We start from the raw sequence: 18345 nt of genomic DNA, 5'->3' as shown, positions 1-18345 counted from the left end.
TCTCGTGTTCATGTCAAACTCGGCTAGAGGTTGAAGAAGATACGCGTCAATCGTGGGTCCCAGCCAGGCCCGGGCCGACGGGAGTGCGGCCCGTGCGGGCGCACAGGGCCCAAAAATTTTGGGGGCCCAAATTTCTACCTTACCCTTTTATATAGCGTGTACTTTATTAGATAATCGTAATATTAATTTAGACCAACTGGTATTACGGTGATTTTGATAAAAAGGTGGTTCCAAGTTCGATTCCTGTTGGCAGCAGCCAATTCCTCGTTTTTTTTTTTCTTCTCCGTTTTTTTCTTTTCCCTGTCTCTCCTTTCTAATAGAAGGTTCCAAGTTCGATTCTCGTAGGCTGCAGCTGCTCCTTTCTTTTTCTAATCTGTTTTTTTTTTCTATGTCTCTCTTTTGTGATTGATGCCTATGATCCAATTTATTATTATTATTTTTAGTATTGAATAAAACTAATTCAAGCTACATACATAAATCACACGTAGTAACCTACCTCTTCAAATAAATTTCTAGTTCAAGTCTTAAACATGTTAGAAAAATGTATTAAGATATCTTGACTTCTCATATTTAAGAGATTGAGATAAATTTCATTTAATTATATTGTATTTCTCTTATGGGGTTAATTTTATAAAAGGGTTATTATGTACATGTACTTCTAGGGATAGGTTTGAATATAAGCGTTTGAGATTTTTGAAGTATTTTCCAATTTTTTGAAACCTAAACGGTTTAAATGCATCAAAACCATTAGATGTAGATTTTTTTGGACTGTTGGTCCAGTCAGGTTTTTAAACTATATATGTCTCCTCTTAAAAGAACTTTTAATTCGAATTTACCATGAGTATACGATCATACCATGAGTTTACAATTTTTGACGCACAAAAATATATATTATAGTTATTTCTTAGTTATATTTATCTAGTAAGATATGGGCCTATTTTAGAGTTTCGCATAGGGCCCCGGATTTTACCGGCCCGGCCCTGGTCCCAGCTGTCAGCGTTGGTAGGAAATAAGAAAACAAAAACGGGGAGTTGGCTTCCGCTGCGCCGCGCCGGTCTAGCCGATGCGCTTCGTGCGCGCATGCAGCAAGTGACCTGCCCTATGGTTGCTTCATGTGCAGGTAAGTCACGTTATGTTTTTTTCCCATTCTAGCTTTCTTTAACTCAATCAAACAAGTTCAGATAAATTTGTAAAAAGAAAAACAAAAATATTTTTATTGAACCTAGTGAACACTGTTCAAGTTTGATACATAGTTTTCAAAATTTATTTTATTCCCTTTGGCCTATTAGGGATACGTACATAAGCGTTATTTCCAAAAATATATTTAGGGTTTAATTTAATACATCAATCAACCAATTCAATTCATACAATCTCCACAAAAACATAAAAGCAATGTGTTTCTTTTTCGAAAATAAAAGAACCATTTTAATATCCAAAATAAAAATAAAGAAGTCATATTATCTTCTCTCTTGAAATAAGCGGTAGAAACATTTGGAAGAGTCCAGGAATTCAAATAGTCAATCAGGACACTAGCAAAATAATCCACCATGATTGGGAAAGTCATTTTATTCCCTCTCATTAATAATACATGTATGGTTGGATTAAGATTTTATATGCCACTCAAATTCAACAACTTGGATAGTCATGTTAATCCACTCATATAAAAAAAAAATTAAAGCAAGGTTGAAAAGTAAAATCCAAACAAGTCATCAAAATTTCTTTTCATTCATAATTCCAATCAAGGTCAAACAATTCAATCAACTTAATTTATTAATTTTTTTAACATTCCAAAATTAGGAAAATTTTGGGATGTTACAGACTACCACCCGTAAAAGGAATCTCGTCCTCGAGATTCGAGAAGGCTAGAAAGAAAGAAAGGGTTTGGGGAGAAACTAGGGTGCTACCACCCTTAAAAGGAATCTTTCATCGGTGTTGCAAAAATTCTATGGTTTCACTTTGGAACCTCGTCTTATGTTGGTAGCTCTATCTTTTTGGCTTCTTCAAAGCTCCCTTGATATGATGATTGCTTCTTGTTGGACTTCAAAAGCTTGCTTCTTAGAACGCCATGTTAAGTGCCCTTCTATGAGTTTTAAATTTCATAGAAGATCATTTTCTTTGTGTTTGTGGTTTTGTAGTCCTTCTCCATTTTGGCCTCCAAGGGTTTGAGATAGGGGAGAATAGACTTAGAAGAGGGAAAGATACATGGATAGCCCAATAAAAACTTATTTGGATAAAAGTTTTATTCGTTGTTGTCAACAAAACCATAAAACAAACATACCGTAAATCATCGCATCTAACGATTGTAGCGTAGTATATCAAGTTTTGGTTCCTAATAGGTCACTTAGAATCTTCAAGATCTTCAGGGACTTTGAAAGTCTTAATACTCTTCATTATCCTTCAAGATCTTCGTAGTCTTCGACACTTGTAGCTACAATTTTTGAAACATCTTTAATGAACATTCAACTTTGAAACGCCTTTGGTGAAGACCATGTAGTATTGATGTAGTGTTGATGCTTCATAAATGTCGTCTTGAGAAGTCTTTTGAAGTGGGTAATGATCAACTATTATTTTTGAAAAGAGAAGGGATTAGAAAATGTTCACTCTCAAGATAGAAGATGAGTAGTACTAGAGTATTTCATAAATTACTTAGAAATTATTAGTCCTAAGGTTTTCCATGGCTAAGGTCACGTCCTACAGTCAACTTGTGCTCTGATACCATCTGTAACGACCCCGGATCTGGTAGGATCCAAAGTCTCTGTGATTAAACATGCTAGTCCCTGGATCATTAGCTAGCACTCACAGTCGATGAATTATCATGTAAAACACAAGTCTTTATTACACGATTCGAATAATCCAGAGTACAAATAATTACAACTTGCATAGCCAAAGGCTAGCTCAATACAACGGAAAACGAAATAACATCTTGGAGTCCCATCAATGCCACAGGCTGGTTGAGTGTAGACTCGCGACCTACGCATTCTCACAAGTCATCGAATAACCTGCAACATGAAAGGTTGCAGCCACGAGAGTGGTCAATACTTTGAATGTATGGCAAATTACACCAAGAAGAGGAAAAGCCTATATCTACATGCAAGGCATACAAGAGGAGGGTTGATGTTTTATTTGCGTAAAGCCAATTTTCACAAAGTTAGAGAGAAAATCTTTTACCCTACTTTGCAAAATTTTGATAAATAATATTGGCCGAGTGGAGCACATGGATATTACACACCAAGTGTCCAAATCAACATAACACTTGGATATGACACACCAAGTCCCAAACACTTGGATATTACACACCAAGTCCCGAGCACTTGGATATTACACACCAAGGCCCAAAAAACCCACCTATGAACGATATTACACACGCCATAGGGTTTTGAAAACTCGTTTGAAAAGAGAGAGGAAATCCTTCAGAGGCTCCATCCTTCAGATGCTCACAATTGTCCTGTTACCGTGGACACGGCTGATCGATCAGGTTAACACTCTCGAGAGGTTGCGCTCTTTACCCACAATTCACAACCAAGCCTTTTTGCCAAAATTCTTCATCTTCATTAAGGCCGGGACGAGGTCACGACGAAACTTTTCCTTAGTAGCCCCTCCACCTTCCGGATCCGCCCGTGCCCAAAATTCCTCCCAATGGCGGTACCCAGGCGAGGTTTCCCACTAAGTACTTAGCCAAGACAGAGCCCATATTGTATTGTGGTTGCACTCGGAAGCTTCTGACATCTGGAACATGGCAGACTTCTTTGATCCTGGGCGGCAGTCCTCCACCAATCTCCACACTCGTTGTCCCGTCAAAACCATTCCGCCCAGAAGAAAACTTAGTTTTATTTTGAAGAAGACTTTTGGGAGAAAAGTTGCGCTCATAAACAGAGCTCAAGTACTTAGAAATTTTCTTGTTTCGAACCCTTTCGATATTTATATAGCATAAGCATAGCACTTAGAAAAATTTAGGATTCCTATGGCCATGATATCAAGTGGAAATATTACTAAGTAATACTTCTACTCATGGCAATCTACAAAATAGCACGCGCGCTTGTAAAACATTTACCAAGTAAAATCTACCAAAACATCCTACACATGCATACTATTCATTTGAAGGAAAAAGACATGCATAGAAAACTTGGGACAAAAATTTGAACAAAGGTGTAACTTGCCTTAGTAATATTTGATGATGATTTCTTCTTCGTGAACTTTCTCTCGCACTCCGAATAAATCTAACGCATAGAAAAATTACACGCAATAAACAACCATTGCAAATAAAGAGCCAAATAAAACACATAATCATGTAAAACAAAGGAAAATGCAAATATATATTAAATAACATATTTATTTCGTGGTAGAATATTTATGTTTTAAAAATATTAGATATGTTCATAAAAATAATTTTTTAAAAGGAATTAACTGAATCGGATTTATATAACTCCAAATATGTTCAAATTAAGGTTTAGGCGCTTTAATATTACAAGATGGAAAATTAATTATTTATATTTTCGAAATTCCAACATCAAAGTGTATATATTAAAATTATGAAACTAACGTAAAAAGAATCAATCAAAACGGAGTTACGGTTATTTAACTATGATTTTTCAAAGTATTCAGGTCTTAATGTTTATGCGGCGACGTGACGCATCGAGCATTGGATCTTGATCTCACGACTATGTTGCTCCGTCTCGAAAGTCTTCGGTTGATCTTCAGCTACGACTCCCCCAGTGCGTGATATGATTCAGCCAACTTAATTTGTAAAAATAATATATAACCCAAGGAATTTAATTCAAGCGAAAGTCAGATTTAAACATAACTAAAACGATATTCAAATTAAAATTTAAACTTGCAGATTCAAATAAATCTATAATTAGAAAAACTAGTACCATTAGATAGATCCTTTAATTACGAATTCAACGCAAAAACTAAAATCTAAAACGAACCTCTAGATTTGAAGATATAAAATTTTGAAATTTTGACCGGAAGGGGAGCTAGCACTGTGGAACCGATCGATCGTGTCATACGCTTTAGAATAGAAAACGAAAAACGTTGCAGAACTTGTACTGATACCGGTTCAGATACGTACAGAACTAAGCTACTATGCTGGGAGCGTTACCGCGCGACGAGGACGACGTGGTGGTCGGGGCGTGGATGGCGACATCGCTGGCCTCCGGGCTCTACGAAGATACGACGAGGTGCGGCTCGACGAGGAGATGTCGTTCACTTCCTCTTCAGCGTCTTCCTCCTCCCGAACTGCGGTGGTTCCTGACTGAATTCCCCCGTTTCCGGCGAAGCTCCGGCGGCCTCGTGTGCGTGTTCTTGTGGTTCTGCTGATGGGGACAAAGGTTAGGAGGATGCGATCGAGTAATCTAGGAATATTGGGAAGAGAAGGGCCGGGTGTGGACTCCTGCAACTTCGTCTTCGAGTTTGGTGGCGGCGGAATTCCGGCAAGATCGGAAATTGAAGTTTCGGTGATAAAGAGTTTGCGATTTTCGGAAAAACGGTGAGAGGACGATGCTGGAGTTTATATAGAGGAGATTTCGTGTCGTAGGGGTCACGGATTTCAACAAATTCGTGGCGAATTTTCTGTGAATTGAGTCGGTTATGTAGTCTCGTGTTCATGTCAAACTCGGCTAGAGGTTGAAGAAGATACGCGTCAATCGTGGGTCCCAGCTGTCAGCGTTGGTAGGAAATAAGAAAACAAAAACGGGGAGTTGGCTTCCGCTGCGCCGCGCCGGTCTAGCCGATGCGCTTCGTGCGCGCATGCAGCAAGTGACCTGCCCTATGGTTGCTTCATGTGCAGGTAAGTCACGTTATGTTTTTTTCCCATTCTAGCTTTCTTTAACTCAATCAAACAAGTTCAGATAAATTTGTAAAAAGAAAAACAAAAATATTTTTATTGAACCTAGTGAACACTGTTCAAGTTTGATACATAGTTTTCAAAATTTATTTTATTCCCTTTGGCCTATTAGGGATACGTACATAAGCGTTATTTCCAAAAATATATTTAGGGTTTAATTTAATACATCAATCAACCAATTCAATTCATACAATCTCCACAAAAACATAAAAGCAATGTGTTTCTTTTTCGAAAATAAAAGAACCATTTTAATATCCAAAATAAAAATGAAGAAGTCATATTATCTTCTCTCTTGAAATAAGCGGTAGAAACATTTGGAAGAGTCCAGGAATTCAAATAGTCAATCAGGACACTAGCAAAATAATCCACCATGATTGGGAAAGTCATTTTATTCCCTCTCATTAATAATACATGTATGGTTGGATTAAGATTTTATATGCCACTCAAATTCAACAACTTGGATAGTCATGTTAATCCACTCATATAAAAAAAAAATTAAAGCAAGGTTGAAAAGTAAAATCCAAACAAGTCATCAAAATTTCTTTTCATTCATAATTCCAATCAAGGTCAAACAATTCAATCAACTTAATTTATTAATTTTTTTAACATTCCAAAATTAGGAAAATTTTGGGATGTTACAGCAGTAACCCTCTCTCCCTAAACCTCTTAACTACTTCATAAAAGGGGGATCTACTCATCCGAAGCATCTGGACAACCTTTACATCACTCCTATTGTAGATGAAATTCAGATTGGTAGTCCTCTCTGATCTCGGGGAAGCATCGGACCATAAGTTACTAGTGGATAGGCAGCTCACATAACTGATCTTTTGTGGATGAGGAGGATCCAAGCATGAATCACAAATACCAGTGTTGCTGCCTGGTGATCAGGCTCATCCGTTCGCCCTAAGAAAATAGATCTAACATGCGTGTCTGCTAAATCTACCATCCATGCTAACTATCGACTACGGGAACACAATAAATTGGAGGGCACGGTGATTTACCTTCGACATTGCACACGAGGGAGAGTTGCCGGAGTCGAAAAAGAAAGAGAGATATCTCTCGCCGATCATTGGTCGGAGAAGGAGGAGACCAGCTGTTGCGACGGACAAGGATCCGCCCAAGTGGATGGATTTGGAGTGGTGATATAGATCAATGGAACAACCCCGCCACCAGTGTCGAGAGCAAAGAATGGGGGTGTTTTGCTAGGAGGTGAGAGAAGAGAGGAGGTGATACTAGCTTAGCCGCGAAACGTAGCAGCCTTTTTCGGCTTCTCCCGCCATCTTGCCTTGGCCTCCCGCACACGCTTTGCCACTTTTCGCATGATTGACGCGTGCATCTAGGAAAACGGCTAATTCGAATGTATCCCCGAGCTTGACTCAAAACTACTTATAGCAGGGTGCCTATCACTATGCAGGTTGCGCCTAAAAATCTAAACGTCGAAATTTTTTGCATCCGATTTTTATTTGAAAGCGATGCGGCCTACCTATCGCGCCCCTAGTCCCCACTAGTCCGCCAATCCCTATTTATCGCTCATTGGCGCGTGTTAATAGGCATCGTTAAGGGAACAAGTAGTTTTGGGCCACGGCCCGCAATCACTAGTGTATCAGTTTCGGTTTTTTTCGGGTTTCTAGTTGGGTTTTGTGCGGTTTTTGGCCTATCTGTCGGTTTTGACCGGATTTAAAAATTGGTCGAATTTAAATTTTGCTCAGATTTAGAAAAACTGTTCGGATTCAAATTTTGCTTAGATTCGAATTTCTTCGAATTTAAATTTTGCTCAGATTTAAAAAATTGTTCAAATTCAAATTTTGCTTAGATTCAGAAAATTGTTCGAATTGAAATTTTGCTTAGATTCAAAAAACTATTGGAATTCAAATTTTGCTCAGATTCAAATTTTACTTAAATTTGAAAAAATTTATTGCGAATCCTGCACATGGCTGGGTTCAAACTCGGGTCGAGTAGGACAAGGTTTGAAACTATTACGCCACAGTCTGGTTCGTGTACAATTATTAAAAATACGGTACTACTTATTTGTTATCAGCGAACAAGCCAATGGGCCGACCCACCCGGGATCGCCTGCTGGCGATTACTCCCTCGCGCACGCTGCTGGGCGGGGTATAGGGAAACCCCACTAGTCCCCAGCTTCATCAAGGATGATATTGGGCTGATCGTGATAGGCCGAAGATAAGGCCAATTCAAATAGTGTTTTGAACGAGCTATCCCCAAACCTGCCCGCGGCCCAAAATGGCTACACGCTGCCAAACTCGGTCACCAAGAAAAAAAAGAACTCGGGCACCGACTAGCGTATGCATGGGCGGAGCCACCACCGGGTCGAGGAGGGTCAGTCGACCCGGCTCAAAAATTGGGGAAAAATAATCGACCCTAAGGCATCTCCAACGGGGCGACGCATTTCGGATATCTAAAAGTGGTCGCGAGCGTCCGTTTCCGTCACTCCGCGGACATATTTTGTTCGCGCGTCCGTTTGCGTCTGGGTGTGCCTCATCGGGGTGACCTATTTTTTTAACATTTGCAACATATATAGAAATCATAGAAACCTAGTACATTCAAACTATACAAAGTAGTTCTAGAAGCATAAACTACTTGCTGCCTGACGGGCTGGTCCCGTCGTTGCGTCGCTCCCTCGTCTGCTTCTCCGCCGCCTCCCATGCAGCCGCTAGGGCTCGGTGTGCTGCCGCGTCCTCTAGCAGGCACTGCCGCAACCTCGTGTTGGCGGCGTCGTCCTTGAGCGTCTCGAAGGACTCGACTATAGCCCTCTGCTCCGCCGCCTTCTCCTCCGGGGTAGGCGCATCAGGGTCATCGAAAGACCATGATATGTCGGAGTCGGAGTCCTCTGCGGCTGCGGCGGCCGCCACCCTGAGCTGTTCCATCTCGGCGTCGACCGCCGCATGGGTCGCCCGCTCCTCCTATGCTTCCTTCTCCGCTTCAGCCAGGGCCTCGGCGTCCATGACCAGGTCGAGGAGGTCGGTCTTTGTCGTCGCCGTTTCGGCGGCCCACCGCCTTTCCCCGCCGGCCCACCACCGCCTTTCCTCGCTAGCCCGCCGCCGCCGCCTTCATCTCCAGTCGCCTCCCCCTGCTCAACACCTCAGCTCGTCCCCATCTCCGACTCCAATCGCCTAGCCTCTGCTCGACCGGTCGGCCCTGCCCGTCTGCCCCCAGCTTGGCTCGTCCCCGGCTGCCTTCGATGGACGCCGACGAGGAGGCAACTTAATGGTATGATACTATCTTATCAAAATGTAGCTCTATTTTGGTGTTCTTGTTTTTTATAGTCATTTTGTTGTTGTACTTGATGAAATATGCAAATTGAATCTGCTTGGACCACTTTTATTGAATACATTTGCTCTTTTGTGTGAAATTTTTTTTAGAGCTTGGTTTCGACCCCTCTCGGTTCAATTCCTGGCTCCGCCACTGAGCGTATGTATGCCGCCACGCGCGCGCACCGCCGTTTCGAGGACAGACAGGCGTCCTCCTGTGCGGCGCCCTGCATGACTGCCACCTCGCAGTACTCATCCTAGCTTATTAAGGACGCCCGTCCGGCGCTGGACTGAAACAAGGATTACATACATGTGTACCATGGCCGCCCGGCTTGTCCATCTCCTTCTAGCGCTCGCCTACGTGACGTCGCCCAGCGTCGCCGGTGCTTCCGGCTACGACGTCATCCGCCAGGTGACGGACACCGGCTACGGCGCTGGACTTCCCGGGCTGCTCCTGGAGGCACAGTTCGCGGCGTTCGTGCGGCGGCACGGCAAGGAGTACTCCGGCCCGGAGGAGTACGCGCGCAGGCTGCGCGTGTTCGCGGCGAACGTGGCCCGCGCCGCCGCCCACCAAGCGCTCGACCCCGGCGCACGCCACGGCGTCACGCCCTTCTCCGACCTCACTCAGGAGGAGTTCGAGGCGCAACTCACGGGCCTCGTCGGCGCTGACCACGTCATGCGCAGCGTGCAGGGGATGCCGGCCGCGGCGACGGTGACGGAGGAGGAGGTGGCCGCGCTGCCCGCCAGCTTCGACTGGCGCGACAAGGGTGCCGTCACTGAGGTCAAGATGCAGGTATGTGTATGCGCGCGATATAGTTCGCTCAGTGTACGCAGTCTCGTGCGTTCCCCTCTTTTTAGCGAGAAAACTTGCATGTATGTGTAGGGTGTGTGCGGCTCGTGCTGGGCTTTCAGCACGACCGGCGCGGTGGAGGGCGCCAATTTCGTCGCCACGGGGAAGCTCCTCAACCTCAGCGAGCAGCAGCTGGTCGACTGCGACCACACGGTGCGGACTCAACAAGCACCCGCTCTCCTAATTACTTCAGTCTATTCTAGAGCTAGAGTGCTAGACGATCAGAGTACAATCCGATTTAATTGTTCCTCTTTATCGCTTGCGAAGTGTGACGTGGTGGCGAAGAACGACTGCAACAACGGCTGCTCCGGCGGGCTGATGACGAACGCGTACGCGTACCTGATGAAGGCCGGCGGGCTGATGGAGCAGGCCGCGTACCCGTACACGGGCGCGCAGGGGCCGTGCCGGTTCGACGGGAGCAAGGTCGCCGTCCGCGTCACCAACTTCACGACGGTGCCCCTCGACGAGGACCAGATGCGGGCGGCGCTCGTCCGCGGCGGGCCCCTCGCCGTGGGCCTCAACGCAGCCTTCATGCAGACGTACGTCGGCGGCGTGTCCTGCCCGCTCATCTGCCCGCGGGCGATGTTGAACCACGGCGTGGTCCTCGTCGGCTACGGCGCGCGCGGCTTCTCGGCGCTGCGGCTCGGTTACCGCCCCTACTGGCTCATCAAGAACTCGTGGGGGAAGCAGTGGGGCGAGGAAGGCTACTACAAACTCTGCCGCGGCCGCAACGTCTGCGGCGTCGACAGCATGGTCTCTGCCGTCGCCGTGGCGCCGTGATCCACAAGGAACTATGGCCTGCGACCAGCGTAGTGTGTTCATGTAGTAGCTCAGTACGAGGCATGTACTCTATCCGTGTCCCCCTTTTATAGTCTTGTTCGTATCCCAATATCCTTAATTTTAATTTGATCAATATAATATAAATTATACAATATGAAAATCACACCATTAAAAAATATGACATTCAAACTTTTTAATGGTCACATGTCGAGTATTCGAATATCCGCTTGTTAAACCATTGTCATTGGAGTCTTCGAACCTCGACATGTGACTTCTTAGTTACCGTGTGAACAATATTTTTTCTGACTCCCACGTGTTTATAGATTGGATGCATCACCGAGTTTCGCTCACGGGGCGTCACGAGTGGAAGAGGAAGATGACTGAATTATGTGTAATTTTATTTTATTTTTATATTAAAAATGGTGCCGTGAGTGTTGATTGATATATCATTTGGCCTCTTCGCATGAAAAGAGATGAAATATATTCGGACAAAAACTATATATATATATATATAGGCTAATTTGGGCTTCCTTTTCAACATTCTTAGAGTCGCGCCAGCCGTAAGAGCATCTCAGTGGCGCGATCCAAAATAACGACCTAAATGGTCTGTTTATGTTCGTGGGATTGCGCCCAGACAAAATTTGGACCATTGTTCGGCCGACCATGCCAGTGCAACCAGCCAGCGATGGGTTACCCATTATGTCCGATGTTTGATCAATTTTATAAAAAAAGTTCCTAAATTGCATACATATTTGGAGACAAATTTGCTTGAAGCAAATTGGTAAGAATTTAATAAAAACATAATAGAAGCCTACATCGTCTTTATTTTGCTCTCTCCTAGTCATCCTCGTCAATCCTCGTCAGTGTGGTAGTGACGGCGTCACATGGTCTCGTCAAAGACCTTGACGGTGAGCATGCCACAATTGTCGTACTTGAAGATGATGAAGTGCCCGACTTCAATAGCGTGTGTGCGGCCGAAGCGTTTCCAACCTTACGGAGGAACGTATGTCCTTGGCCATCAAACTACACCTTCATTGATGGCTAGAGAAACAAGGTCGTTGCGTCGCTGCCATGTAGGCCTTCGTTCCACGTGGACGGACATAGGAGGACACGCGCCTGTCCGCACCGATGCATGAGTTTATCAAATTTGGTGACTCAATGGGTCTCACCGAACGAGTCCGTTTGAGTCGAACATGCGCGGGCGATCCGTCTGTCCGCACAGACGTGTGAGAACCGGTCACGCTGCTGCTGGAGATGCCCTAAATCCGTCGGTGTTGCAGCTTCCGTCCGCCTCGAGCTCTTGTGTGACTGGGGGAAGGTTTTGGGTTTTGGAACGACGGCCCTCGCCGGAGGAGCAAATAGGCGGGCCCGAGGAATCTCCGGTATATCGAACGGTTTTCGCTCCTGATCTGGCGGGTTCGGATGGACGTCTTGAAGGGCCTGCTGAAGCCGCGGCCGACGCCGCAGCAGTTGCTGCGTGAGTGGCAGCGCCGCCTCCGGAACGAGCGCCTCGTCCTCGACCGCCGCATCCGTGGTAACTTCGTCTTGTACTCGCCACCACCTGTATTCCCCGTTGCTGCGTGAGTAAGCTTGGTAATCTGGTAGATTTAATGTAGTACGGGTCAATTTGGGGGCGATTTCTAGGTTGTACAGAGGAATCGCCGCACGGTTCGGTTGAATCAATGATCGCGGAGCGAAGGCGTCTCATAATTGACTCAGAGTTCGCATCTTGCTGACCTCATTAATCGGCAATGCACCTAATGGTAATCCTTGTTTTTTGTTTCCTCAGAGGTGCAACGGGAGGAGAAGAAGGTGGAGAAAGCGATCAGGGAGGCTGCCAAGCGCAACGACCTGGCATCGGCCAAGGTGTGTATCAGTCACTGGCATAAGCATATATATACCCCTGCTCTTTATATCATCCTTGACAGTCTAGCAGGTAGCAGTAGCATAAGTTCATCAGAAATCCCCGTTATATAAAAGTGTGCTCCCTTATTTACGATTTCTTGGGGCTGGAAATTTTGAGCTGTTTCAGTTCTTAAAACGACAGCTAGTTAATGAATTTGTGCTAGGAATTTGCAGCTCTAGGTATTTGGTCCTTTTGATGTTATGTGTTTCGCAAAATTTCCTCTGCACATTGTTTAAAAGTTACCGCTGGTTAGCTAATACCATTAAATATATAACCATGACTGTATGCTTTGATCCTTCTTATTTTTTTTAACGTTCCAGTAGATACCACAGATTACTTCACTGTTGGTGGTTCTAATTTCCTTTTTATGTTCCAGACTCTCGCTAAGGAACTGGTGAGATCAAGACATGGTGTAAACCGTCTTCATGAAAACAAGGCACAACTGAATTCGATTTCAATGCGTCTTGGAGAAGTTATTGGTATGATCTTTTCTGGATGCTGATGCACCTTACATTTTCAACCACTACCCCATAGTTATTAATCTATAGTGGCATTGCCCTTCAGGCCTCGGGTTTAGTTTTCTTACACAGATTTCAATAGCAACCAGTTCAACACCACTCTTGGCATCACAATGTAATATTAACTTTCTGACAGTTGCTGTGGTTCCCCAAGTCCCCACAAGTTGTTGTTGTTTGATTAGGAGTACACATATAATGCTGCTCTTGTTTGGTATTATGCGCTATAGGAGAATGCATGATCCTACTGCGTTTTGCTTGAAGCTTCAAACCATGATAGAACTAGTAAATTTAGTACAATGAAATCTCAACTCTCAAGTCATTATCAGGATCATATTCTGATTGACACTCATCCATCTGATAGTATTTCAATCTACATATGAGTTGATCCACTTTTGACATGTCTAATAATTTTTTTTACCATTTCTATAAAAAAGTTTACCCACTTCTTGTCGATGTCTGACATCCCTGAAATGTGAAGACATTTGTTAAGTTATGTCATGCTCAAAGATTTTTTTTTCCGTTTCCTGATGCATAATTCAATATTTTGCATTTTATAGGGACTGAAAGGATGGTTGGTTGTCTGTCGAAGAGTGCTGAAGTTATGCAAATTATTAGCATACTAATGAAAGCCCCAGCATTGGCAGCCACGATGGAACAATTCACCAAAGAAATGATAAAGGTAACATATGTCTGTGCTTTAAACATCTCTTGCATATGAGGCTAAAAAATCTTTGGGTTCGTTGCCAGCAAGGCTATCTTCGGAACTTAAGACTTGCGTTCTAATTGCTAATATGATCTATCATTTAGGCAGAGGTGATGGAAGAGATGACGAGTGACATGATTGATTCGGCTTTGGACTTTGAGGACATGGAGGATGAAATTGAAGAGGAGGTTGACAGGGTTCTTGCTGAATTAGCAGTTGAGACTTCCTCACAGCTACCAGCAGCAGCCAGGGCGCAGGGGATAAAGCAAGTCTCAGTGGGCAGGGCTCAAGGAGAGGTGTGCTTTTGTCGAGTGCCCTTCTGTGTGTTTGCATGCATGTTACAGCTGTGTAAACTATTAACTATGCAAAAAGTAATTATGTGCTGCCAAGAGTTTACCCCTCACACCAGTTCTCCACTGTAGGACATCAACCATCCTATTTTAATTTTTCAAAAATCTATTGATTACCAAAGCCCGATACTCCGGTAGTGGTAATAAGCTTCTGATTTCTAAAATAAAAATATTCCGACAATAATGAAGTTATAAAAACAGCCACAGTGTGCTCTTCGGCTGGTGAGTAAATGATTCATGTGCATTATAGTACTACCTCTGTTCATAAAAGGATGTCGAAGATTTTAAATTCGGATGATGTATAGATAATAGTTTGGATGGTACCTAAGAGCCTTTCTGTTCCAACATATTGCAGCAACAAGCTGTTGCTAAGGGCGCCAACGACGAAGAGGAAGATCTAAAACTAAAAGAGATCTGATCATGGCTTGCCAATGTGAGGTCATCAGGTCTGACAATTGAGCCCCGAATTTAATAAGTAACTCAATTTATTGATGTCTCTTGCGGGACAACACACCCTTGCATACTTATACGTGGGGGCTTGTGATGTACGGAGATATTTTTTCTCACCCATTCATGCTTGAGGTATTGAATACATTGTAGTGCAATTGGCGAGCTGTATGATAAAGATCAAATGGCTCGTTTGCTTTTTGTACTTGTATATAATCAAATATATTATTCACTCGTTCGTTTCCAGACACCTATGTAAGAGTGCATTCTTCTCTGGGGTAAATGACAAAAGATCTGAAGTTACAGTGCACTATTAACAAATGGCAAAGCCAAGCAAAGAGAATATAATAGGAGATTAGAAAACAAGATTTCAAAGTTCTCTGTATCCAATCTTGGAATGCTGATTTGATACTTGATGATTTGTTCTGTGAATGACCGTACAGCTTGTTTCCACCCCTCAACAATAGGAGTTCAGTCATAATTATCCAACTATCCATTGTTTATGAAATCCACAAGACTGCAAGAACAAGAATTTCCATTGGAAGAGGAGACTGCAGGGCTTCTCTTATGCTTGAAATTTCATCAAGATGTGAAATGCCACTATTTCTGGACAGATGTTGTCGCTTTATTAAGTTAATTAATGGCTTAAACATTATACCCGGCATCTGTTAACTAGGAAGCGCATAGCCACACAAGTTTTAAAAAATCTAAACAAAAAGGCGCAATACAAGTAATCCACGTAGAAATTGTAGAGATGCCTAAGGTGATAAGGTGAAGGAGTACTAGTCCGAAGATCACGCTACCATCCATGTTGGATAAATATCTCTCGATGTGTCCTTCAACCAAGTACACACTTCTATTAATAGGTCTAGACTAGGAAATATTGCCCGTGCGTTGCATCGGGTTATTTTTTTATTGAATATATCAACTATTGACCCAGAAAAACAAATTGATGCTAGAGCTAACCAAACCGTCCCAACCCATCCAAATAAAATTGCGTTTATTCATTCACTTGGTCCTCCATACCAACACCCGTCAAAATCTATTCTTCTCATTCTAACAATGTCATGCAACGACCAGCTACTGTTGTTCAAGAAATAAGGATAAGAACGACTTTAAAACCATGTACATTAAATTCTACTCTACAAAATATACTACAAGATATACGCCAAATCAATCATATTAAATCAACTGAACAACTCTTCATACCCATATCTCAGTTGATTCGAAATGACCTCAGAGCATTTTGTTGGGTTCCTCTCTATATAGTTCCAAGGGTATGTATAATTTCACAAAAAAAAATCCAGGCTTCATGTTGCCCATGAGCCAAGACATGACTCATCTCGTCAAAAGTATCACTCACCCGACATCCAAGAAACTCAAAATTACACTGAAATGTCCGAGTGTGATTAGGGGTACTGCAGGATTGTGCTCTTAACTTTTTCCTTGTGTTGCTCACGGCCTTTTCTCCATGGCGTCGATGTTAATTTTCCTATGTCAAAAACTCGAGGTCCAAGAGTCCTTCACGCTAATATGTCATCAACTATATTCTTCGTGCTTCGTCTTCCACACTCGGCAGGCCTACTATGTCATCAACTATATTCTTCACGCTCCAGCTCGCAAACTCGACATGCCTACTAAATTAATTTTTTTAAGAAAAGATTGCACAATGTAAGAAAATAAAATAGACAAAATTGGCCTATGCAAATGCACACAAGTACACAGATTTCTCATGTATAATATAAATGCACAGAAAACACAAAATCTTTTGTACTCTCAATTTCATATAGCGCAACAGCACCAACTCAACTTCCGTTCACATTAGGTAGTTCCGTTCCGTATGGGATTTCAATTGGTTGAATTAGAGCATCTCCAGTCGCGTCCCCCAAACCGTCCCCCCAAAGCGATTTGGGGCGCGCCGGACAAAAAAACGTTCCCAGCCGCGCGCCCCAAAGGCCCTTTTTGTCCGGCGCGGCCCGATACGGTGTCCGGCGTCCCGAGCCCGTCCCCGTCCCACAGGGGACGCACCGGGCACGCCGGACACAACGAAATGAGAGGCGAGGAGGCGCGGGCCCGACCCGTCAGCGGCTCGGACGCTCAACCGCCACATACGTAGCGACGGTGCAGTTGCCAGGAAGCGGAACCGTCGCATTGGCAACCGCGTCGAAGACGCGCCAACCCCGCCGGAATGGAGCGCCGACTCCTCGGAAGAGCAACCGCTGCTCTCTTCGACTTCTGCGCCGCCGTTCATCCGCGCTCAATAAGACCCGTACGTACGCCACCATTCATCCAAGCCTCCATCCGACACCTCCAGCGACGATGAGCTACATCTCTCAGCTCCCGTCCGACACCTCCAGCGAGGGAAAGCCTGCTGGCTGGCGCCATTGGTGGGAGAGAGCCAGGACGCCGAGCAGCGGCGACGATTCCCCGCCGCCAGTTGACAGCGAGGAGGAATGGCTGGGCTGGGAGGAGGACGCGGAGGAAGAAGAGAGCGAGGACGCGGCGGCGGTGGTGGCCCGTGCGAAGGCGAAGGCGGCCAAGGCCAAGGCCGCCAAGGCCAAGGCAAAGGCAAAGGCGCAGCCGACGAGCACCGCCGACGACGAGGAGGACTCCGACGTGTCGGGCGCCGACCCCGCCTCTTCGGAAGAGGTGACGAGCAGGAAGCGCCACCGCGATGACGACGACGAGGCGGGGCCATCAGCGAAGAAGAAGAAGTAGATAGTTTATATGTATTTAATTATATATTTCCGAAGTTTTATATATAATTTGTTTATGTTCAACCGATTTGAATATTAGTAAATAGTTTTTTTCTAGCCAAAAAAAGTACTTTTAATGTTTGGGGGCGGCGTTTGGGGGACGCGGCTGGGGAGCGACGTCCCCCAAACGCGGCACGAACAAAACACGTCCCCCAAACGCTCGATCCGGCGCGCTTTGGGGGACGGTTTAGGGGACGCGGCTGGAGATGCTCTTAGGGCATCTCCAACCGGGCGACACATCCCGCGCCCGCGCGTCCGGATGGGTCGAAACGGACAAAACCGCGGCCCAGCGCGCGGACCCATCCCTAAAACGGATGGCCGCGGCATCCGGGACGACCCAAACCCGGCCCAAATCTTGGACGAGTTTGCGTGGCCGCGGACGCGAAAGGCTGGTCGCTCGCGTCCTCCCTTGTCCGCCCCTGGCCCGCCTGTCTGCCTCGCAAAACAGAAAACACTCCACTGTACTCCCAAAACCTAGAGATGGCCGACGACGCGAATGCCGCCGCCACCGCCACCGCCACCACCGCCACCATCGGAGAGGAGGCACCCGCGGCCGTTGCCGCTCCTGCCGTGGAGGCGGCTCCTGAACTGGCGGTGGCCGAGCTCCGCCCCGGGCCGCCGACGAAGAAGGCGAAGGCCGACCTCACCCCGGAGCAGAGGAAGCTCGAGAGCAGGAAGAGGGGCGACCGGCGCAGGGCGCTGGACCAACGGAAGAGGGAAAACGCTGCCGAGCTGGAGCGGCAGCGGGCGGCGGAGCAGCTTCTCCAACTCCAGACGGAGGCGAAGAGCACTCTCCTTCAAGAGCAGCAGGCCATGCTATTTTACGGCCACCCAGCGCTCGGCCAGCACATGATCATCCCCGGCACCGGCGCGGCCTCGGTGGGGAGCTCGGCCTCCTCCGTGACCCGGCCCCTTCCTCCA

The 18345-nt window shown here is 45.3% G+C and overlaps 2 protein-coding genes across 2 annotated transcripts; both read left to right on the top strand.

The window, feature by feature from the left end:
* Positions 1–9433: 9433 nt before the first annotated feature.
* LOC124679419 (probable cysteine protease RD19D) lies at positions 9434–10744 on the top strand. The gene is made up of 3 exons (XM_047215177.1): positions 9434–9907; positions 9998–10117; positions 10232–10744. The coding sequence occupies exons 1-3, from the start codon at positions 9434–9436 to the stop codon at positions 10742–10744; spliced, it is 1107 nt and encodes a 368-aa protein (XP_047071133.1).
* Positions 10745–12166: 1422 nt separating this feature from the next.
* On the top strand, positions 12167–14639 carry LOC124669539 (vacuolar protein sorting-associated protein 24 homolog 1-like). The gene is made up of 6 exons (XM_047206142.1): positions 12167–12278; positions 12534–12610; positions 13027–13129; positions 13726–13847; positions 13976–14167; positions 14577–14639. Exons 1-6 carry the CDS (start codon positions 12167–12169, stop codon positions 14637–14639), a joined length of 669 nt encoding a protein of 222 aa, XP_047062098.1.
* Positions 14640–18345: the final 3706 nt, after the last annotated feature.

This window comes from Lolium rigidum, chromosome 7 (genome assembly GCF_022539505.1).
Source record: "Lolium rigidum isolate FL_2022 chromosome 7, APGP_CSIRO_Lrig_0.1, whole genome shotgun sequence".
NCBI classification, from domain to species: Eukaryota; Viridiplantae; Streptophyta; class Magnoliopsida; order Poales; family Poaceae; genus Lolium; species Lolium rigidum.
The sequence above is the reverse complement of the archived record's forward strand: the minus strand, read 5'-3'. Positions and strand labels throughout refer to the sequence as shown.

Bases quoted from the DNA above. Each gene is read 5' to 3' on its own strand.
- LOC124679419 (XM_047215177.1), top strand. From the start codon at position 9,434: ATGGCCGCCCGGCTTGTCCATCTCCTTCTAGCGCTCGCCTACGTGACG. The intron at 9,908-9,997 runs GTATGTGTATGC...ATGTATGTGTAG, and splicing joins TCACTGAGGTCAAGATGCAG to GGTGTGTGCGGCTCGTGCTG. The intron at 10,118-10,231 runs GTGCGGACTCAA...TCGCTTGCGAAG, and splicing joins TGGTCGACTGCGACCACACG to TGTGACGTGGTGGCGAAGAA.
- LOC124669539 (XM_047206142.1), top strand. From the start codon at position 12,167: ATGGACGTCTTGAAGGGCCTGCTGAAGCCGCGGCCGACGCCGCAGCAG. The intron at 12,279-12,533 runs GTAACTTCGTCT...TTGTTTCCTCAG, and splicing joins CCTCGACCGCCGCATCCGTG to AGGTGCAACGGGAGGAGAAG. The intron at 14,168-14,576 runs GTGTGCTTTTGT...AACATATTGCAG, and splicing joins TGGGCAGGGCTCAAGGAGAG to CAACAAGCTGTTGCTAAGGG.